At 41.7% G+C, this 23,721-nt stretch overlaps 2 protein-coding genes across 3 annotated transcripts in view; both read right to left on the bottom strand.

The window, feature by feature from the left end:
- The window catches only part of bbs9 (Bardet-Biedl syndrome 9), a 155,454-nt gene extending 135,833 nt beyond the window's left edge, over positions 1–19,621 (bottom strand). Inside the window, exons 1-10 of one of the 2 annotated variants that reach the window (XM_066652114.1) lie at positions 19,488–19,621; positions 18,917–19,056; positions 16,099–16,217; positions 15,724–15,874; positions 15,472–15,536; positions 15,191–15,304; positions 12,239–12,413; positions 6,455–6,539; positions 5,433–5,616; positions 2,111–2,240 (exon numbers count right to left, since the gene is read on the bottom strand). In XM_066652114.1, coding sequence (XP_066508211.1) covers positions 2,111–2,240; positions 5,433–5,616; positions 6,455–6,539; positions 12,239–12,413; positions 15,191–15,304; positions 15,472–15,536; positions 15,724–15,874; positions 16,099–16,217; positions 18,917–19,014 — 1,121 coding nt within the window. In that variant the 5' untranslated portion in view covers positions 19,015–19,056; positions 19,488–19,621. The remainder of the gene's footprint in view (positions 1–2,110; positions 2,241–5,432; positions 5,617–6,454; positions 6,540–12,238; positions 12,414–15,190; positions 15,305–15,471; positions 15,537–15,723; positions 15,875–16,098; positions 16,218–18,916; positions 19,057–19,487) is intronic. The other variant, XM_066652116.1, reaches the window with a different exon arrangement.
- Positions 19,622–20,223: 602 nt separating this feature from the next.
- Positions 20,224–23,238, bottom strand: eaf1 (ELL associated factor 1). Its single transcript, XM_066652601.1, has 6 exons — positions 22,994–23,238; positions 22,425–22,519; positions 22,194–22,330; positions 21,838–22,004; positions 21,164–21,370; positions 20,224–20,953 (listed from the first exon to the last, which is right to left on the bottom strand). Exons 1-6 carry the CDS (start codon positions 23,094–23,096, stop codon positions 20,904–20,906), a joined length of 759 nt encoding a protein of 252 aa, XP_066508698.1. The 5' UTR covers positions 23,097–23,238; the 3' UTR covers positions 20,224–20,903.
- Positions 23,239–23,721: the final 483 nt, after the last annotated feature.

Below are 23,721 nucleotides of genomic sequence, written 5' to 3'. Positions count from 1 at the left end.
AGTAAAAATGTTAATGAGTTAATAAAAGCATTCAGGCCTGCGAAAGCCTGTCAAAGAGCTTTAGCGCGAAGGCTCAAATGATTAAGAAGACCATAATGAACTGATGAGTTATCAGTTAGTGTTATGAGGCTTATAAGATATCAGGTAGATGTTATGGGGCTTTCGGGAAATCACAACCAATTCTGAACAAAGAGGATGGTCTTTGATGGACCTGGCATTATCGAAACGATACGTGTGTGTGGAGAGGAGTTTGGGGTCCCGGTGGGGTAGAGATATGAGCTGAGGACAAGGACAAAAAGCTCATTTAGATGGTGTTGACAGACAGACTCTTTTAATGCAAGAGTGAAAGCAGGACAAAACTTGAGTGAGTGACCCACAGAGAGGAGGAGACAAGGAAGAGAGAGAGAGAGAAAGAGAGGCTGAAAATGAGAAAGATATAGGGAGAGAGAGTGAGCTTTCACTCAGCATGGCCTACAGGGGTATCTGTTACCTTATCAGATGAGAAAGAATCTGAGCAAACAGCTCCACAAAAAACACATGGCTCATCTCAGGCCTGGGAAGAAGAGCGCTCTCGGTGTTCACACAGACAAGCAGCTAGAAGCCTTCCATCAAAATGTCGCTGCCCACAAAACTATAATTAAAGCCCACTGTCAAACACCCTAGGACAAGCGTTATATCTGAGTTGTTATAGTTTATTAAAGCCTTGGGTCCTAGGGGTGTAAATCTCTGACCTCATAACCACCCAATTTCATGACGAATCCTTAGGAAACTTGAGATTTATTAGGAATACTGAAAAATCTGGAAATTGAATGCAGTACAAAACCGCAGATTTAACCGTGACTGTTTGATTATCCGACAAATAATTGGAAACTTTCTTTTAGGGTGTATGCAGTGTTTAAAAGGGCCGGTGATTAAATCAACTCTTTTTTAAAGAACATCACATACAAACTTGAATGTAGAAAAAAGTAAGTAATGACGAAGCTTTGTGTAAGTGTGAGTGTGCAAAAGACTAACATACTCCTAAGCACAAAGACCAGTTTTAAGCTAAATCAGAGGGAAACATTATTCTATGTGCCCTCATCTACAATCATGTATGACTCGTTGGTACTAAGGGCTACAGTCAGGGTTCAGCTGATTTAATAACTCTGGCTTAACACAGGGGTAGTTGATAGTGTCCACTTAGGCAGAGGCAGTGGAGCGTGTGGACTTGCCTACTTGATACTAAACTGTGGTTTAGGTACTGGCACAGCAGGATCCTGGCGGCGCGTTTGGCATATGCTACAGCCTTTCTGCAAGGAACATATCCCAGCCTGGAACTCAAACTAAAGAACTGGTCCCCCCAAAAAATAATACCTTGGGATAGTCAAATGGCGTGCTTCTTCCGTTTTCCTGTTTCATACCTAGATGAAACTGGGCTACAGGATATTAGACACTAAACTATGACCACATTGCTCAGACTAGGAGAACACAGGCCCATAGGAGGGGCCAGGAAGCCAGAGCCGCGGGGCAATGGTGGGCATGTAATGTCTATACAATATGGACAAATCAGTGGAGAAAAACTCTTTCAAATGTGCCCACGATATCAATATTGCATGTGCTGCAAAGTAGAGTAAACCATATGATTAAATGTGCACATTTAAGGTCAATTAAAGTCCGACTAGGTCTGCCACAATTGTTACATAATCATTTGATTCCTACATTTTCAAATAAAAATTCTGTTACGAATACAAACAATAAATAAATAAATAAATAAACAAATTTAAAAGTGATTTATCATCTGCTGAGTTGATGCAAAAGCATGTAAATAAAGAAAGCAGAAAACAAATCTATTGGACTATGTTTTTCATCAAAAAAAACAATAATTCAAACGTCTAAACACTGCTGTAGCACCTTTAGAGGGCAGTAGTGAGCACTGTTTATTTGAGTCTGAGTTTTGTCTCCTTCTATAACAGCGAATCAGATAATCTGACCATTTTAGGCCAATTGACAATACCTTACCTGCTGAAATGTCATGATTCTGACAGGTTTACAGCTGTCAAATCCATTCTGCAAAAGCCAACAACTGACAAATGATATACTGTATGTTGCATCCCCTGTGGGTCGTACTTACGGAAAGTTGGCGATGGCCACAGCCACGGGCGCACAGGACAGCTGAGCTGCCCACTTCAGTGTGCTGTCCTGGTACACCAGCAGCATGTTGTTGTGGTTTCCTAGTAGGAGGTTGGTGGTGCCCTCGGAAACTAGAAACGGAAAAAAAGAGTCAGTACCAAAAACACACAACATAAGCACACAGACCGTCAACAACAGCCATGTCTTTTTTAACTTCCATACTATTTGAAGACAGGATGAAGGCCAGTGTGGTGACCAGGGGGTCGTAGGTGTATATTTGTATGTGTGTGTGTTGGTGTGTGTGTCTGTGCGTGTGTGTGGTCTCAGTGTACAGTGTCAGGGAGGTCAGGTTAATGACAGGCTGCTGCACGTTCCTCCAGTGCCACTTCAAACCGACCAGAACTCTCGCGTTTCTCACTTTCCAAAAATGCCCTGGAATTAAGGAGGCCGCCTACGCTGACCGTTTAAGCTTGAGCATCCAGCCTTGCGTTGAGCCGCCTCACGCTTTAAGAGATGCATGCATGCATACATGCACAAAAACACGCAAGCTTGCTTTTCTATTTCTGCAATCGAGGCCTGTAATAGCAGGGATTTATGGAGGTAATTTGGTGGGGATCGTAACAGTATTGAATTTCAATACCCGGCACTACTGATGAACTGCTTAAACAATCGTGAACTGAATACTAAACATTAGCAGGAAATAAACTATTTTAGGGCTGGATGGTGATAGAACGAATGAGAGAGAAAACAAGAAAGAAAGAGAAAAACAGATAGAGACAAGTAGAAAAAAAATGTATATTTCAGTGCCAAAGGAAAGACTGTAAAAGATTCTAAACACTGAACGGCTACAACTCCAGCCAAAACCATGAGAACATTTTATAGGAAAAAAACATACCATATTACAATGGCAGGAAATGATTTTCCACATCGAGTTACATTCAGCTACATTCATCCAGCGGTTCAACTGTGCCAGAAACAGGGTACGGTCTTTTCTCTTTCTCACACACCTCTCAGTGCCGTTACCAACAGCCTGAGCACTTCCCTAATGAGACTGAGTCATGCATCCATGTGTGTGATGCTCAGCGTAAGCAAATGTGTACTTAGCTGCAAGAGAGACATCACCACTGTCAAAGGAACAGGTGCCAAAAAACACCTCTGCTCCGATTTTCCGTCTTCTTGTTTCTGACTGTGTTATAAATGCCTGTCTAAGTGAATGCAGCTGAAGGGAAGTCCCAGTGGAAATGATGACTGGAATCTCCACACAAGATTACCACGTTGCATACTTTACTGTGTGTGTGTGTGTGTGTGTGTGTGTGTGTGTGTGTGTGTGTGTCCACACTCATTCAGCTCTCCATCCCTCTCTATTTCTTAAGACAGGTTTATATTAGTGGTGAGCAATATGAAAAAAAATATCATATCATTATAGTTCAAACCCTTTCACAATATAGGGTTATGTCAATATTATTTTTTTCAGACATCTGATCAAAATATGGGCGGTGGCGCAGCAGGTAGTGTCGCAGTCACACAGGTCCAGGGGCCTGGAGGTTGTGGGTTTGATTCCCGCTCCAGGTGACTGTCTGTGAGGAGTGTGGTGTTTTCTCTCTGTGTCTGCGTGGGTTTCCTCTGGTGACTGTCTGTGAGGAGTGTGGTGTGTTCTCTCTGTGTCTGCGTGGGTTTCCTCCGGGTGACTGTCTGTGAGGAGTGTGGTGTGTTCTCCCTGTGTCTGCGTGGGTTTCCTCCGGGTGACTGTCTGTGAGGAGTGTGGTGTGTTCTCCCTGTGTCTGCGTGGGTTTCCTCCGGGTGACTGTCTGTGAGGAGTGTGGTGTGTTCTCCCTGTGTCTGCGTGGGTTTCCTCCGGGTGACTGTCTGTGAGGAGTGTGGTGTGTTCTCCCTGTGTCTGCGTGGGTTTCCTCTGGATGACTGTCTGTGAGGAGTGTGGTATGTTCTCCCCTTGTCCGCGTGGGTTTCCTCCGGGTGCTCCGGTTTCCTCCCACAGTCCAAAAACACACGTTGGTAGGTGGATTGGCGACTCAAAAGTGTCCGTAGGTGTGAGTGAATGTGTGTGTGTGTCTGTGTTGCCCTGTGAAGGACTGGTGCCCCCTCCAAGGTGTGTTTCCGCCTTGCGCCCAATGATTCCAGGTAGGCTCTGGACCCACCGCGACCCTGAATTGGATAAGGGTTACAGATAATGAATGAATGAATGATTGATCAAAATATGATCAAAAACAGGGAATACAAAGATTGAGTATTTGATCACTATTTCACTTCCAGCACTGATTCCAATTAAACTTGTCTAATGATAGCTGCTTTATATTATTTAACCACTAATGATATCTATATGTATTCTCCTGTAAATGTATTTTGTGACATCATATATTACAGTAAGCAGGCTCATATTGCCATAAGACTGGCTCTTATATAACATGTTCACCATTTGCTAATCGGGCACCTGACTGGGCACCTTGGCAGTGTCAGTGTTGGGAAGATGTGACTACCGCTCTGACGCCAGTGTAAAAAATCAACACAAAGTGGCATCCGAAGGGTTAAAACGGTTATTTCTCTAAAAGGGAAAGTGAATGAGCCTTTTAAAAATTGTTGATATGGCGCCCAGTGTTGAACAAAACTGTTCCAAACCCACTATGCTTTGTACAAATAAAGTAACCTTCCTCTGAATGCTGTGTTTGGCCCTCTACACGCTAATCAGCCAAGCTAATGCTAATGGGTCATCATCCAAAACACAAGCCACATTGCTTTGCTGAGTTTAATATGTAGAGGTGCGTGAAATCAGAGTCTGCTCTGATATTTCCACTCACAAGACCCTAGAGAGAGGAAAACAGAGAGGATTTGTGTTAAACGCAGAGTCAGTCCCGAACGAAACACAAACAGGAATCTACACGTCTTATCAGATGAACCCGAGCTGGTGCACAAATAAAGATATCCTGGCATATTAGGAAGCCCTCAGTTATACACGGCAACTTTGTTGACTGCGCTGTCAAAACTAATATGCAGCAGTTCCACTGGATTTCCCCCTAAGGAACAGCAAAGAATGACTGACTCAGTGAGTAATAAACGCAACATCAGCTTGCCACGAAACACAAGGCCCAGGTCTATGGTGTTCACAGTAGTATATTTTGAAAAATCCACATTTCTTTCCAGAACATTTTCGCTTGGCAGCTGCTGCTGGGTAAACTTGTATCTCACATGAATGACTCAGACACTTGACTGACTCAGAAAGTAAAAGTGATGTGGATCGAGTGTGTCACTTTGGACGCGTCAGAAGTGAGACGGTGGCTGGGACAGATTGGTTTGGACTGTACGTTTACCTGAGGCGTAGGGAAGGAAGCAGCTGGGGTTGTACTCCAGTTTCTTCATGAAGCGGATCTGACCGCTGTCCCGCAGGCAGAACAGGTTTCTCTCGCCCAGGACGAAGATGGAGGAAGACATGGGGGAGAAAGAAGGGATACAGATATCCAGCGCCTGCTCTCCCAAGACCAGAGTCCACTCAGCCTGAGAAACACATAGAAAAAACAGTATCAAGCCATGTATACTTCAAGAAATAACCTCGTACAGAATAAAACACAATGTGCAATAATGGATTCACAAATCTGCAAAGATGGTTTAGGTTCTCTGGGCCATTAAAGTGGTTTCAAAGCACCAGCTATAGCATATATGCACATGTCATAGAGTGTCAATGTATAGTGAATACAGTTCATATACAATAATGACAGTTTATGTATTTACACACTTCATTTAACAGCTTCTTGACTTCAACGTATGGGTGCATACATAGTCTATTCCAAGTGGTAAAGTATCCACAACATTAATGAACGGACATACTTGAGGTTACTGAAATAGGCCATGTTTATTAAATTAAATTAAATTAAAATAGCTCACAAGCCAAATAACGTGTTTCCTGTGAAATACTAGACTGATTGTCCCGCGTGATGTAAATCCCAAGTTGCACGTCATCCACTGTTAATGTCTGTGAACTCATTCTGAATTTAGTAAAACACTTTACTAGAAAGTTGATGAGTGGCTCGAAGACACTGAGCAGTGCTACAATTGGAAATGTTTCCTGATTTTAAAAACGAAGGTTCCAGAATTGTGGACATCTGTCATTTGGCTACATTTAGTAACTAATGTTGTATCTCTGATTAATTAATAGCTCATAAGACATTAATGATGGATAAAAAAAACAATCATTTTCATAAAGTGCAATGCTCACTGTATGTGCTCATTCTTACAAAATTCATTACACTAGAAGTGAGAGTGGATAAATAGTTTGTTTAAGGCACCGTGAAACTGTTAATAACTTGATATAAACTTTAAATAATGGGGCACTAACCGTAAGTCTCTTCCCCGAGCTCTTGCTCTGCTGCTCTGAATCCTGTCTGGTATCTGCATCAGTAGCAACTGCCAGAGTCCCGTACCTGCAGCCAATCATTGGAATCAATGAAAACACACCCCTGCCTCTTATATGCATTCATACACACCTATAATCGAACATGTCTCACAACAAACATTATGTTAATGTTACAAGAAAAGAAAGGGAAAAAAAGAAATGGTGTGTGTGTGTGTGTGTGTGTGTGTGTGTGTGTGTGTGTGTGTGTGTGTGTGTGTGTATATATATATATATATATATATATATATATATATTGGGGGCGGCACGGTGGCGCAACAGGTAGGTGTCGCAGTCACACAGCTCCAGGGGCCTGGGGTTGTGGGTTCGATTCCCGCTCCAGGTGACTGTCTGTGAGGAGTTGGTGTGTTCTCCCTGTGTCCGTGTGGGTTTCCTCCGGGTGCTCCGGTTTCCTCCCACAGTCCAAAAACACACAGTGGTAGGTGGATTGTCGACTCAAAGGTGTCCGTAGGTATGTGTGTGTGTGTGTGTCTGTGTCGCCCTGTGAAGGACTGGTGCCCCCTCCAGGGTGTATTCCCGCCTTGCGCCCAATGATTCCAGGTAGGCTCTGGACCCACCGTAACCCTGAATTGGATAAGGGTTACAGATAATGAATGAATGGAGGAATATATATATATATATATATATATATATATATATATATATATATATATATATATATATATATATATATATATATATATATATATTGGAAGATAATTGAACGATATTTGGTTCCTAGTAATTTTCATTGCTCAAACATCATTAAATATTAAAATATTTTAAAGAACATTTGCAATTTTAATTCTAAAAATATAGCATTTTGTTTAAAGGCTAAGCACCACTTAATGGACCTCCATGAATATTCCACATTATTGTAGTGACTGACAGATATAAGTATGAATTAAAATGAAAATAGCAGCTTAATTTGCTTTAAAACTGACAATTTTATTAAATTGACGGAAAAACCCGAGCTCGCTACTGAAATTCTTGAACGCGACCGTGACGTCACTGGTGGACAACAGCTGAACAACGCCGCGGTAAAACACCGTTATGACTGACTGTTATGACAGTATCTAGCTAAATAACCAACATTATTCATGACAATAGCCTAGCAATAAGCTAAACTCAAATTTAGAGGTACCGTTATTCTTGTAAATGTGATCGAAGTCGAACTCGAATTCATCCGACACTATAAACCTCCGTAATGCAGCTACGTAGCCGAGTATAATCTGAGCCACCGAGTTTAGCGAGTCAAGCTAACGTTAACTAACACCAACTAAAACAGGCGAAGTGAGTGTCCTTACCCTGTTTACCTCCATGTTACAGAGGCTCTTGAACACCTTTCGTTGGTGTCCTTACATGCCCATATTGTTGGAAAAGTGCCAGTGAAATGAGCTACAGATAACGGAGTGAGCGGACGGTCCTTTCCAAAGTGCCCGTTTAAAGTGGACAAATTTAGTCCATTTTCTGGATATTTTGGGATCTTTGGGCCATTTGTTCACAGATGTCCCACTGTACATTGAATGATTGCAGCCAAAAACAACACACCTTTTCCTCATTTTGCATTAAATTAAGTGCAGCTTCTAGAGTTGTTGTCCACCATCTACGTCACAGGCAAGACGCCTATTAGAGTTTCCCAACACCGTTGGGGGGGGGGGGGGGGCACCAACAGTCTTTTAAACCTTATTCCTTCAATTAGTAAGAAATGTTTTCTGACTATCAATAAACACAAGTTAGGAACTCAAACTCCACTGTATTTATTTGTTTGACACTTTCATTTCATGAATTACGCAGCAGGTAAATACTAAAGAGAGATGTTAACAAAGGTTTAAAATGACTGACAGGCTGATTTTGTAATTTTGTATGACTTTGTACAATATGAAACTAATTAACATAACTTAAGGCAAGTGTGTGGTAATTAAAATATGCAGATGACATGATGTTAACCTGAGCATGGTTCCATTAGCTAAAGTAGCTTCAAAGATCCAGTGGAACATCCAGTGGACATCAGTTGGAGAGAGCGGTTTTCTGTCAACTGCTCCTTTAACCAATCATTCCATTTACTTCCCACTATTAATACAGCCTAATTAACAGCCTAATTAACAGCCTAATACAGCATAAAATCAGATCAATGCCACTGCCCACCACATAACATTTGCCAAAACTGGATTAGCAGAAGAAATCAGAAGTATCCTGAAAGCTCATTATTCCACCTCACGTGCTAAGAGTGTGAGTGCACATACACAGACCGCCCAGGGGACACACACCTGCACACGCGAGTGTTTGGGTGTTTAGGTTTGTCAAGAGTAAAGCCATGTGCATGAATGTGTGAGAGTGAAGAACATGTTCAGCACGTGTGTGTGTTTTGTGTGCGTGTATACATGTTCGTGTGCGTGTGTGTATTAGCTGAAAGCGTAGAATAAAACATGAATGGGGTGCCTGGGGTTGAGAGGCAGCCAAAGCCATCACAAGGTGAACGTGAGAAATTTTAGGCAAACCAAGAGGAGGGCGAAAAAATTCCAAGTGTGCTTTCTTGCCTCCGGCCAGCTGCCATTTTGTTATTTCAGTTAATTTTCTGCAGAAGTGTACAGTAATAACAGTGCTGTAACAGGTTTAGGAAGTGAAATAGACATTCCTCCCTCCCCTCCCCATTCGAAAAATGTGCAGCCGTATGCAAAAGACCCAGGGTCAAATTACATTCTGTTTAATTTAATTTTAATAAATACACAACATCTACGGTGAAGACACTATTCTTTTATCCAAATTTAAAGGCAGAATTTTATGCAGAATTTACCATATTATGAGAAGAGAAATAAATGTGAAATGTGCAAAGGAAATTAGTCATTTTATGAAGTGGTAGATGGAAATAAATTACTGTGGAATCTCCAGAACGTCCCTCTTATTTAGAGTGTGTTCCAATTCTGCATTTGTTTACATTTATAAAATACAAACATTAATTCATTATCTGTAACCCTTATCCAGTTCAGGGTCACGGTGGGTCCAGAGCCTACCTGGAATCATTGGGCGCAAGGCGGGAATACACCCTGGAGGGGGCGCCAATCCTTCACAGGGCAACACACACACTCACACCTACGGACACTTTTGAGTTGTCAATCAACCTACCAACGTGTGTTTTTGGACTGTGGGAGGAAACCAGAGCACCCGGAGGAAACCCACGCAGACACAGGGGGAACATACCAACTCCTCACAGACAGTCACCCGGAGAAACCCACGCAGACACAGAGAGAACACACCACACTCCTCACAAGACAGTCACCTTGAGGGGGAATCGAACCCTCAACCTACAGGTCCCTGGAGCTGTGTGACTGCGACACTACCTGCTGCGCCACCGTGCTGCCCCAAAATACAAACATTTTCAGTGAAAAACATTTTATTTTTTAGTAAAGTGCCAAGAGAATAAAAAAAATCTAATTCATGCTTTTACTGCCTTTTATAAAATGTACCAACTTTCCAGAACTGCCACATGGACCACAAGAATGGCACCAGAAATTGTCTCTCTTTCTCTCTCTCTCTCTCTGTTTGTCTCTGCCTCTCTCTCTCTCTCTCTCTCTCTGTCTCTCTCTCTCTCTCTCTCTCTCTCTCTATCTTTCTCTGCGTCTCTCTCTCTCTCTCTCTCTCTCTCTCTGCGTCTCTCTGCGTCTCTCTCTCGCTGCGTCTCTCTCTCTCTCACACACACAGACTTTGCTTTTGCTTTCATCTAGGTCTTGATCACATTTAACGCAGAGTTGGTAATCAGGTCTCGGCCTCATCACTGCTGAGGTGTGTGTGTGTGTGTGTGTGTGTGTGTGTGTGTTGTCTGTTGTATTCACTCATCAGTCAGCACAAGAGAAGGCCTGCCAGAGGAAAGAGCAGAAGTCATTTATATGAAAGAGGATCCCTCTCTGACCTGGCACAAAAACGTGCACACATCAAACCTCTTTCCTCCAAAACTCTCCCACTTCACAAGAAAATACCCATACCAGCTAAGTAAACGAACGCCAGGGCGGTCTCAAATTCACACAGTCCCGGACAGGCCACTAATGCTGTTTCTAAGGATGGGCATGCTTAAATATTCACCTAGTAACATGATAACCCCGATCAGCTATAACACTAAAATGACTTTGTTTCTGCCTATTTCTGGCTGGTGGACTACTCTATGAACTCCAACAGCACTGCTGTGTCTGATCCACTTGTACCAGCACACCACCACCACATACATCAGTGTCACTGCAGTCCTGGGAATGATCCAGCTCAGATCAAACAGCTTTTCCAGACATGGAACTATACAGAGTCATGTGAAACCCCTCACAATTTCAGACCACATTAATGATTTTCATTATATATATATATAATATATACAGGGAATATATACAGTCTGATCCACCAGGAGAAGGCAGCAGTTCCCCTGTGCTATCTTATCAGAAGATCTGTCCAATATGAAATAATAATTCAAATCTCTACATTTGTACACGCTATACGTTTATTGTTGATGCTTCGTCTTCAACGGTTTTGGACCGAGGGCGGCTGCGGCTTTATAAGAAAAAAAAAGTAGCTCTATTATTGCCACGCGGCCGGCGAACACAGGAAAAATAAACGGTGGCCGATCGCTGAGTGGAAATTTCATTAAGACACAAAAAGGTTCGCTTAGTGTGCCGCTAACTGTCTTCAGCTGTGGAAATAACAGTGGTGCCACATGACGCCCACTCGGCCAGCTGTGCCGTCCAACGGGTGCTATGTCTACGCAGATTTCCTTCTGTCCACTCCTCCCTCGCTTTCATTCAACAGGACAGGAGACGGCGGATGTGGTTGATGGCTTGAAAAGCCTCTGGAGCCCATATAAGAGAACTAAGCCACAGCTCTTTCCCAGTTAACTGTTTTTGTGATGTCACAAAGCCAAGAGGGACTCACGCACCATATTTCCAAAAAAAGTTCTGGCTCCATCTAGTAATTAGTTATTTCTGGTACATTAAGGTGCACCCACTGCTGACACAGGTGTTCAATTATATATACAGGGATTGTATAAGCTCCGCCCACAATTGGAATAGGACAGTATCTGATCCTATGTAGTTCCTGTGAGTCCTATGTCGTTATGGAGCTCCATCCAGTAAATTTGTGATGACTGAGACCAAGAATCAATCATCCAGCACAAGTACGTGACTTCAGTAATGACCTCACTTATGACGTACGTGTGGGAAAACATATATCATGAGAGGATCTCAGGAGAAACAGTAAAACTGCAAAAGAATTATATAGTCCCCATTTAATGCTCATACAGAGAAGCACTCACAACGTACTTTACGTAACCCACTCACTAATTTACTCAGAAAGGTTTCAATAAAACTCTAAAAGCAACAGTAGTAATTTGCAGAGGTGTCACCTTTTCCCCAAAATGAGGTCTAGTCAATTAGAGGGGCAGAACCCCTGGGGCAACCTGTTGTTAAGTGCCTTGTCCCGCTGCAGAACAGCAACAGGAGAAATCAACTGGAATTGAACCCCTGACCTTCTGAGCCATAGCCAAGTTCTCTGGATATCGACCAAACCCCTTTAAAAATGATTTGTTAGCCCATAATTAACTCAAGAGTGAGCGTCTCCAGCGGGAGTTCCCAAATCACAAAGCTAATACATGCTGCTATAATGAAGTTTATCACACAGAATGCTGGCTTCTGCATGTTATCAGGTACGCGACTGGGAAAGAGAGATAAGTGAGGTAAGGGAGAGGAGTCTGACCTGTAGCACTCCACCTGGCGGGTGGAGGACACTGTGATGAAGGTGTCAGTGCGTGCGCAGTAACACAGGGGACCGGGCAGCAGGAAGCCCGGCAGGAAGCGTCCAAAGGCATAGCTCTCCTGCTCAAAGAACATCAGCATGCCGTCCATGGACTGGATGCAGATGAAGTGATGACCTGAGTAAAGACAACACAGCAGAGGGATTACATGTAGCTGCTATCCAGACAAACCCAAATATCACCCAGATAAATATCCTGGCAACTCAGCTATGGGGTCTGTTAGTTTGGGTTACATAGGAAGGAGGATGTTATTTTCCTTAACTTTCCTTGTTTTCCTTAGTTTCCTCCCCTCCTCCAAATGTTACATAGTGCCATTTCTGCAGTGCTAACCCCTGAGTAGTAAATATCATTATCATTGTAAATATATTATGTAGCGTTCCTTTATGATGGATAGGAAACTGAAATTAGAAGATAGTAAACTGCATGCCAACCTCAGCCTTGCTGATGTTGCCGCCCAGTAATCTGTGGCATGCATTACCAAACACTTTGTTATTCCATGATGCCTGTGATTAAAAGTACAGAAGGTTCACTCCTCTGCCGCTCCTCTCAGAAGGAGCCAAACAACCTCAACAACATGTTTCCTAGAAACTCACCCAGAGTTACAAAAATATTCACTATTCTCGCATTTTTCTCAAACCCACTTTAAAAAGTTTGGTGTGTAGTTTGGTGACGCTTGTGTCACGACATGTATCAATTTGTGAGGTTGCTAACATTACCCAGGCAGAGTAGGGTGTGTTCCCACCGTTCAAGAGTGGGTGCTCGCTCCTATTTACGCTTAATGACACAGAAAACGAGGGCAGCTCTATGCCATAAAGCGCAGCGCTGTAAAACACAACAGCCACTGCATGCGCGAGCAGTAATTAGGCCTCAATACACTGTTAAAAATCACACACGCATTCACAAGAGGGGTCAGTGAGAACCACCAACAGAGCCAGACACACACCTCTCTCACACACAGCTCACATATGGGCAGCTAATGAGTGTGTGTGAGAGAGAAAGTAGGTGAGAGTCAATGTTAATGATTTTTGGAACTTTCAGTGCAGAGTAATAGCTTTTAATGCAGTCTAAAGCAGTATAATAGCAAGGCTCCTTCCAGAGGCAGTTTGGGTCAGCACCAGGACACCCAACAGATGCAATGTCCCATACACTGCAGTCCATTCAGAACCATCATTTTTTTTTTTACCATTTTTCCCCTGCTCCTGGACTTCCATTTGCTCAGGGAACCTCATTAATATCACCATATATTTGATTAATTAGGCCATTTGTTAAGATTGCTTCCCAAAATGTATCCACCCTCTTGAACGGCTTTGGACAGTGAGGAGCAACACTCCTTTAGCAACCAACGCTGAAAAAGACGGTTTCTACTTTATATGCACAGCATGAACACAGTGCAGCCTGTTGTTTAAACAGTGAGTGAATTAAAGAAAAATCCTCTGCTACCACCTTGTGGTCAATAGCAATAGTGGCCACAGAGAAGCACACAATGTAAGACCAAGATCCTCTTAAGCTTTGGAGTGACCCTCGCTGTATTTATAGGAGGTTTATTTTAATCCACACACTTTTTCCAGTGTGTGGGGAATGAAGAGATTGTCAACACCCCATCAGGAGGTACATGAAAACTCCATCAACACCGTCATCTCTGCTGTTCTGATACCTAAGGCCAAGTTTATATGAAATGCTTACTTTCAAAGTAATTATCCTCAGTGTATTTCACATACATTGTAGTTAAGTTTTGAACGTTATTTTGAAGCCACATTTCCATTACATTTAGTGCATTTAGGAGATGCTCTCATCCAGAGCAGATTGCATTGCTTTACTCTTCGCTCGTTTGTATACGATAGAATCCAAAAGAGTCCTTAAATTTAGATGCTGGCGAATACAAAAGTTAGTATTCTTACCTAGATACACAGGGCTCACCTACTACTACTGCCAAATAATGTCAAATAACATCACACAGCCACATTAATATGAAAACTGTTACCATAGGTCCTCAGCTTTTACTGCCACACTCCTACATTCTGCTCATTTTCGATAGTTGAGTAACGTGCTGTGAGCAAAGCCACATCTCCGACTGATTTAACACTGACTGGAGCTTTTTACATAACAACCATAGGCTTTTGCAGAAAACTGAATCATACAGTCAATAAAACCTGACTACGGTTGAGTGGAGAGCTGCATATGGCCTGCTGCCTGCAGGTTCCCCACCAATGGTTAAGAACATTTAATTATTCTTCTATAAAGTTATTTTTGGAAATGTTTTGGAGATAGACACAAGTGCAGTCCTGTGTATTGAAGGGACACACACACACACACACAGAGAAAGAGAGAGAGAGAGAGAGAGAGAGAGAGAGAGATAGAGAGAGAGAGAGAGAGAGAGAGAGAGAGAGAGAGAAAGGGAGAAAAAGAGAGAGAGAGAGAGAGAGAGAAAGAGAGAGGGAGACAGAGAGAGAGAGAGACACTGAGACACACAGAGAGAGAGAGAGAGAGAGAGAGAGAGAGAGAGAGAGAGACAGACACAGAGAGAGAGACACAGAGAGAGAAAGAGACACACACAGAGAGAAAGAGACACACACAGAGAGAAAGAGACACACACAGAGAGAGATAGAGACACACACAGAGAGAGATAGAGACACACACAGAGAGAGATAGAGACACACACAGAGAGAGATAGAGACACACACAGAGAGAGAGACACAGAGAGAGAGAGAGAGAGAGAGAGAAAGAGAAAAGAGAAAGTAAGTGAAATTAAGACACAGGATCTAGCTGTAGCCAAAGGAGAATTAACTTCTTAACAACACATCACAGGTCACACATCTTTGTTGTAATCGGCAAGACATTAAAGAGATATTCCACAACAGAAACGGCGTCATTCAGTTTTAAGTCTGAAGACTCACCAGTAACCCCTCCGAAAGGGCCGTAAGTCATGTTGCAGGCCGTCCTCTGAAGGTTGTGCTCATACACCAGTCGGAGCTGGTACTGATCCCCATGTTCCACATTTCCGGTAGTGCCTGAATATGGTAGAAATCAATATTACCACATCAAGGAGAACACCTCAACAAACAAAGTGCATTGAGTCTATTTAAATGACTATTTGCTTTTATTTTCCACCTATTTACAGTCTGTGAGTGAAACAGCTACAAAGAGCAAGTGTTTAACAGTAAAGTCTTTAACCAACCAGACACAGCATAGACAGAAAGCTTTCTGGGATGCAGCACGGCTAAATGAAGCAGCTCCGAGCACCTGAAGGGACACAAATGACAGAGAGTGGAATTAAATCTCTCACATTCAATGGACAACACCAGCAGTGTCTCATTAATACTACAACCACTCTGAATGGCTTACATCTTAAACACTTAACTCTACCGACTGTTGGCATGTGTCTGAGGACCAGTCGGCATTCAGTTCGATTAAATGCCTTGCAACTTACGAGACAAACTTGCCCACTTCCACTTGGATGATGGGGTCTCGCACCTGAACCTCCAGCAGCTGAGCGTCTGTCATGGTCTGCTCACTTGCCTTGTTTGCATTAGGGGCGAAAATTCGGAGCATTCCCATGTAGCTGCCCACCACTACTTTATCTGAAATAAAAGACACAGCCATAACGTAGGGGTGTGTATATGTATTATTTTTCCAACTGTACCTGAGCAGACAATTATTACATGAATGGAAGGTGTATTACACAACATCAAAAGAACAGCAGATGAATAATAATTTACATTGTACACTGCTATGGCTCCATTTCCACTGTTTTGTAATGTATTGTAATGGAGATTAAAAGATGTTTTTCCATATTTCCACTAACCATAGCCACTGCCACTGTTGTCCACATCACCGACACACAAGCAGCCCTGGTCAAATTCCTCTCCTTCCCCTAGTACAGCTGACCACCAATCCCGTGCCTTGAAGAGAGACATCTTGCAGCTATGGGAGAAGATAAGAAAAGACGGCCTTTGTGTTTTTATAGATATATCTTTTTTCTGCAGTAACAGCTTCTTCTCATTTTAAAATGTCTGGTCATGAAATGATGGACCACTGTTGTGTTGATCACAAGCACCACTCCCAAATCCACAGGGCACAATCCCACTGCTCCATAGTACAATGTTAGGAGACTGTATACACATCTAGCCTGTGCTTGGCATGGCGTATAGTGATCTTAGGATGATTGCTGGCTGCTCCAGAGCAAGCAATTCTGTGTTGTGACATTTAAACAAGTTTTATAAAAGCTTCATAGTTTAACACAGAGATCTGAAGCTTGTAATGAAGATTAACGTACCACTAAACATGTTTGCAAGCCACAACTTTACACATTAAAGCTAGAGTTTGACTTCTTGAGTAAAGACCAGAACCTCAAGATGTCTCCGTCCATTACTGGAGCCTATTAGCCTGTTAGCTTTCTGCCTTGTTAGTTCACTGTAGTGCAAACTGAATATAGGCCAATCAGCCACAGAGAGCTTGGAAGAACTGACCAGACAGAGCAGTGCAAATATAAAAGCCAGAGTATCTTTATCATGTGATGATGTGACGCTATAGTGACACAGTGACAAGAAACGTCTGTGAACTGGCAAGAACGATGCGGTTTCATTTTGCTATGTGTCTAATCCTTATTTAAAATTTCAGTCCACGTCATGCAACTTAGGACCTACTAAACCGCTGCCTCCCAGAGCATCCCAACATCTACAGCGATCTGGACAGAGCTCCACTGTGCTACTGACTGGACGCCTGGCTGACCCTGGCCAATAGCAAAAGAATCACGTGACCAAGGATTTCATTTGTAGCCAAGCAGCTTTCCTAAATGCTGACTGCTGAGCAGGTGGAAGAGAGAGCTAATCCAGCAGACCCACAACAGGGAAAGAAATTAGGATAGATTTGGGGGCATCAGAGAGAGAGAGAGAATAGATAGAGAGAGAGAGAGAATAGAGAGAGAGAAGAAAGAATAGAGAGAGAGAGAGAGAGAGAGAGAGAGAATAGAGAGAGAGAGAGAATAGAGAGAGAGAGAGAATAGAGAGAGAGAGAGAGAGAGAGAGAAGAGAGAGAGAGAGAATAGAGAGAGAGAGAGAATATAGAGAGAGAGAGAGAGAGAAAGAGAGAGAAGAGAGAGGGAGAGAGAGGGAGAAAGAGAGAGAAGAGAGAGAGAGAGAGGGCGAGAGAGAGAAGAGAGAGAGAGAGAGGGCGAGAGAGAGAAGAGAGAGAGAGAGAGAGAGAGAGAGAGAGAGAGAGAATAGAGAGAGAGAGAGAGAGAGAGAGAGAGAGAAGAGAGAGAGAGAGAGAATAGAGAGAGAAAAAGAGAGAGAGAGAAGAGAGAGAGAGAGAGAAAGAGAGAGAAGAGAGAGAAGAGAGGGAGAGAGAGAGAAGAGAGAGAGAGAGAGGGGGGGGAGAATAGAGAGAGAGAAGAGAGAAAGAATAGAGAGAGAGAGAGAGAGAGAAGAGAGAGAGAATAGAGAGAGAGAGAGAGAGAGAGAGAATAGAGAGAGAGAAAGAGAGAGAGGGAGAGAGAGAATGAATAGAGAGAGAAATGAGAGAATAGAGAGAGGGAGAGAGAAAGAGAGAGAGAGAGAGAGAAGAGAGAGAGAAGAGAGAGAAGAGAGAGAGAAGAGAGAGAGAGAGAGAGAGAATAGAGAGAGAGAAAGAGAGAGAGAATGAATAGAGAGAGAAATGAGAGAATAGAGAGAGGAGAGAGAAAGAGAGAGAGACCTACCTCACCATATACCAAGCCCATTATTTGCACTACATATTAAAATTATTAGATTAGAAATATCTTTTTTATAGTGTTATCAAACTTCAAACCATTTATTATGATTATTATGTTCATTCACAATTGTCACTTATTGTGTTATATTGTAACAGTAGAGGCCAATAAATACATCAGAACCTAAATGTCTATATTTCTACAGTCCTCAGAAAAACAGAATACTGATATCATGCATCATGAAAACTTCCTCTAGTCCTCTGATCTTAGCCCATGTCAAGCTCCTCTCTCTTTCAGGCCTGAAATAAAATACATCCACTGCATGAAGATGACTCTTTACTGTCTGAAAAGATGAGGCGCTCTCAAGAAGCCTTTACTGAGAAAAGGAAATAGACACAAAAGAATAACTGTGCATTGAATCTGAGATGTATAGTAAAGTTTTCTGGTTCTTGCACATCAATTGTAACAGATTATTTGCCACCAAATTCTAACATTGAAGGTGTAAAAATCAGCTCTGCAGATATCTGTCCGAAATGAACACAGGTCTCTGGGGTAGAATCAAATCAAATGTATACAGTGGTTTTTACAGCGAATGCTGTCTCATTGCAGATTTACACAAATCCATTAATGAGACAAAGGACCATTTGTTCATCCACTGTCTGTAGCTGCTTATCGCAGGAAGAGCCTACCTGGGATCACTGGACACACCCTGGACAAGGCACCACACACTAACACTGTCACTCACACGCTCACACCCGTGGACAGGTTCACACACTCACATATGGCCAACACACCTACCAACGTGGAGGAAACCCACACAGAAACACAAGCCCAGGACCCAGGAGCAGTGTGACAAAGACTGTGCTGCCAACAACATATACAACAAAACCACCAAGGTGGTGCATATAAGGGTGAAATTGGCAGGAGAAATTACCTCAGAGCTAGAAGAAGAAACCTTGAGAGGAAACAAGCCTCACATTGAGGACCAATTGGACTGTAGATTATTGATAATAAGTCACAGTACCTGCTCATACATGTTGATATGAGATTAATAACTGGTAATAAGAATTGAAGCTGTAATAAAGGCAAAGGAAGAACACAGTAAGTACTGACTGAGGCTCCTGTGAATGTTTCTGACACTGAAAAACCTGACTGGGCAATGGAATAAATGAAGGGTGGTTTCTTAGCGATACATCTGCACATCAACGGTTACTGTATGTAAGAATAGAAGGTTTAACCACTTTATTTAGATATTTAAACACGTTATTTTGCGGCCTCTAAGTGGACAACTTAAACAGAAAGAGGATGAAGAGCTGCTGTGTTGCTGAGTTTGAAAGCCGTTAAAAGCAAGGTCAGGTATCTTAATGAAGTTACTCTAATAAGCTGGTTAGCTCGAGGAGCTTCTTCGGCGCCTACGGCAGTTACACTTCTCAGCGACTCTACTGACCAAAGCCTGCAGTTTCTCGGTGTGTTTTCCTCAGTAGTAATAAAACGTGCTGTTCTACCTTTATTTGGAGCTGAAGGGAGTTGTCCTGAAGAGCTATAACGTTTTTTAAAGGCTGTTTTTCAGCTGGTCATCTCTACTCCGCGTTCCTGCTCTGCGCTCTCTGCGCTGTTGTCATGGCATCAACACTAACGCTCAGCGAACAGCCGTAGGAGAAAAAAATTAGCAAAATAAAAGTCCCCTCATTCGAGGAACCATAACATTACTACCACCTCCTTGTTTCTACATTCAATGTCCATTTGATCATCTCCACTGACCATATAGTTGCTCTTTGTAGTTCTACAACCACAAATTCTTGTCTGTTTGTTGATCTGTTAACATTGTTAAGCTAATTTTACCCTGATATGCAAGTTTTTTTCCACCATGTTAAACTCAGCAAATGAAAATTAATATTATTGCTTCCTCTATAGAGGATTTATATTTTTACTTATGAATACATTCATAAATACATCTGTGGTGTGTATAAAAATGGTAATCTTGGACTTTTGTTTGAGAGTAAAATATTTCTTCTCATTACTGAGGTATGACCAGCTCTTTAGTCAAAAAGAGGGCACAACTGGCCAGTGTTGGTCTGGTCTATATCTCAATCACTAGGACACATGGTCATCACTACTGCTGTTATTACAATACTGTTAACAGTTAATTGTTTTTAATGATGTTAAATGTGAAAATAAATTGCTGACATATAGTGAAAGCGGTTTTGTTCACATTGATCAGGACACACATTCAACATTCAAGTCAAGGACAGCTGTTTTTGCTCCTTTAATACTGGTAATTTGAACATGGGAAGAAAAAAATACATTTTAAGACTCATCATTGCAGGATGATTAATAAACATCTGACAATCAAAGTGGCATCATACTTGAACCATTGCAATGCTTAAGCAATTTGCAGTCCACATTCCCTATATACATTAATCTGTAATTTGTACACCTGAGTGTCAGCTACATTTTAGGCCAACATCTGGACAGCTGTCAAGAAGGTAGCCTTAAGGTTTTATCTTCTGAGAGACAACCCAATGCTGGGGATTTCCTAACAAAGGCAGACACAGCTATAACATGCCACATGACCTTCTTTAACAATGACTCAGACTTGGCATCTTCTTAGAAATTTGAGATATATTTCAGGAAAACAATGCATATAAATTAACACATTTCTGTTTGAACATATATGCTAAGAATTTTCATAACTACTCATAGGTTTCAAATCTGCACTAAAACTTTGAAATATACATCTAATAAAATACACTCTTTGAACTTTGAAAACATATTGGAAACACAGATGAAAGTTGAGATAAAAACAAGAACATTAGCAGAGCTCAGCAACACAAAAGAAGGGGAGCCGAAGGAAAACATCACAAAGAGATTTGAACAAAACAAACAGAGATCCACGCTGGGTAATTGATGAAAGGCAGCCGTCAATCATCTTCACTGTCACTACCCGATTCACTCAGCTGCAGATCATTCCCTGTGGAGAGAACCACAAAACAGCAAGTTATAATTCATGTGAATATTTCTTTACATTATAAAAAGTCAAGTACAAACTTTTTAATGAATAACGTCAACTGAATGTTAATAGAATTGATTGTGTAATTAAACATGTAATGGCAATATTCCTTTCTGTAAAGCCTAATGAAAGCAACAGTTGTCAACCTCTACATATCTGAGAGAGACTCACTGAGTGTGTTCATCAGTTGGTTGCTGCCCTGGGGTTTGTTGGTGCCATTGGCCAGAGGGTCTCGTCTCGGGGAGACATTGCGTGTGTCATGTTCTCCATCGCTGCTGGAGCTGTCGTCTCCACTGCCCGAACAACTGCCTGAATCAGAGGAGCTACTAGTGCCACTGCTGCTCATCTGCTCTATGACCTCCACTTCAGCTCTCAGCTCTGAGAGACAGAGAGAGAGAGAGAGAGAGAGAGAGAGAGAGAGAGAGAGTTTATAAGTATTTAAATCCAAGCTGTAAAGTAAATAAAGAGATATAGAACTAAAAGCAGAGGGTCAAAGAGAGAAGATAAGGGACATAAGAAACTGAGAGAACAGAAGACATATTTAAAAAGACAAACAGATGGCAAGATCATAATAACAATGTTTATGTCATAACACAATTTTATTTAAAGCCATGTTTGCCAATTTCAGTCCTGATTTGTTGTAATGAGTGTTATACAACTGATGAAATATTAAAGTCCTTCATCAACTGAATGAATTGAAAACTTGAGTTCTTCTACATTTTTAGAGCTACAGTCACAATCAATAGTTGAGCACAAATAGCTCCCTCTTGTGGCAAACCTACAGCCTGCTAAATGCGTAAGTGTGAGAGACAAGCCGGGTAGGCTCTAGTAGGACAGGAACTCACCTCTTTTGATATCATCCAGCTGGGGCTCAGGAGATGGGTTGTCCTTCATGGGGGATGTTTTGGCTCCTGAGCCAGGCTTGGTGGGCGTGCGGAACTGAGAGGGAGGCTGAGTGGCTCTCACTGATTGCTGCTCTATCCGAGCTTGGATCTTACTGCTGCCCTCAGCTCTAAAACACCAGCACAGGTGTTCATGATTAAGCCAACAACAGCTACACACATTCATCTGGCTTAAAAAATGTTTATAAATATAACTATTATAATAAATAAATATGACTATTACTATGAATGAGTATAAGTAATTAATAGGTATTTATCTGATTAAGTGGGAAGCATAGACCTCAATAAAAAGTCCGCACCTTGTTTTCTTGACCTGAATGCTGCTACTAAGTTTCTCCAACATGAATTCTCCGGTGTCATGATTGATGATCAGAACACAGTCTTTCTGATACGGCCTTTTGTTGCCTTTGAAGACCGTCATGGGAGGAGTGGAACCCTTGTTTGTAAATGCCAAAGACAGCAATAATTACTCATGAGAACATGAGGTAAACGTGTTAATGCATGAATACGAAAGAAAACGAAATCCTTACTGGTATGTGTGGCAGTGTAATGGTGACTTCATCTCCTTTCCCCACCTGAAGCTCCCCCTCACAGGAGGTGTCAATAGATGCTGGTTTAAAATCATCTGGATGTTCAACGTAAAAAAGGGAGAAGATTATTTAATTATTTACTTTGAAAGCCCCCCTTTCACCCTGTTCATCAATGGTCCAGAACCTTACAGGACCACCACAGACCAAGTATGATTTGGGTGGTGGATCATTACAAAAACTCCATGCTGCAGTGACAGTGATTGGGTGGTGGTTTGTTAGTGTTGTGCTGGTACGAGTTGTATTGTTTTTTAATCCAGTTACTGCTGGACTGAGAGTAGTTCACCAACCAAAATATATCCAACCAACTGTGCCCTGTGACTTAACGAGGTACATGTGTCTAACAAAGTGGAGAGTGAGCTACATTTACTGTTTGTTCAAATGTGTGGTATATATATATATATATATAGATTCCAAACATTAGCTACTTAAAAATATGGATAAAGCAGTCACTCAATACTGAGAATTAATAAATCAAATAAGCAGAAGTATCGAAGTGAAGATTTCCTCACATCGTATGGTGTGAAAGGAGGATTTCGGCCGTTTCTCAAAACTCTCCCCGAGCTTTAAAACATGCTCCTCTTTGTCCAGGAGAGGGTTGGAGCTGCCGTTCATCCCTGCGACTGACGCCAAAAAACCTACATTTATGAGAAAGGCTTTTACCACAGCCTCAGACTCTTGGGTTGAGGCTTAAATCCGAGGAAAGCTAACACAGGTCGAGCTTGTTGACAAACACCGTAAAACTCCTAAAGCTGAGTGCCCGGATTGACGAAATAAAAGTCCTTTACCACATCTAAAAGTCCTCTTTAATATCAAAATTCTAGATGCATTGTATTTACATGTTCAGTTCGTTTTGTTGTTTTAAATGTTAAGTTTAACTAAGGAATGTAATTATATAAATTAAGTTGTGAAATCAAACATAACATTTTTTAAAATAAGAATATTATTAGATATTAATACATAATTAATGGATTACTAGATATATTATTTCAATGCATATATATATATATATAATTCTTATGTTTTATTTTATTTGTTTTTTTATATATTTTTTATTAATTTATTTTGTTTTGTTTCTTTTTTTTTTTTTTAGGAGGAGGAGGAGGAAGAGGACTTTTATCCAGCTGCTTTTATGTATTTTGAATCACTGACGTCCATGGCGTGACGCTCATCCGATTACCGTAAAGCCTACAATACACAAACGTAAGAAAAATAAACTAACTTTCTGAGCTTATCATAA

This window comes from Hoplias malabaricus, chromosome X1 (genome assembly GCF_029633855.1).
Source record: "Hoplias malabaricus isolate fHopMal1 chromosome X1, fHopMal1.hap1, whole genome shotgun sequence".
NCBI classification, from domain to species: Eukaryota; Metazoa; Chordata; class Actinopteri; order Characiformes; family Erythrinidae; genus Hoplias; species Hoplias malabaricus.
This window is presented reverse-complemented; position numbering and strand designations above follow the sequence as displayed.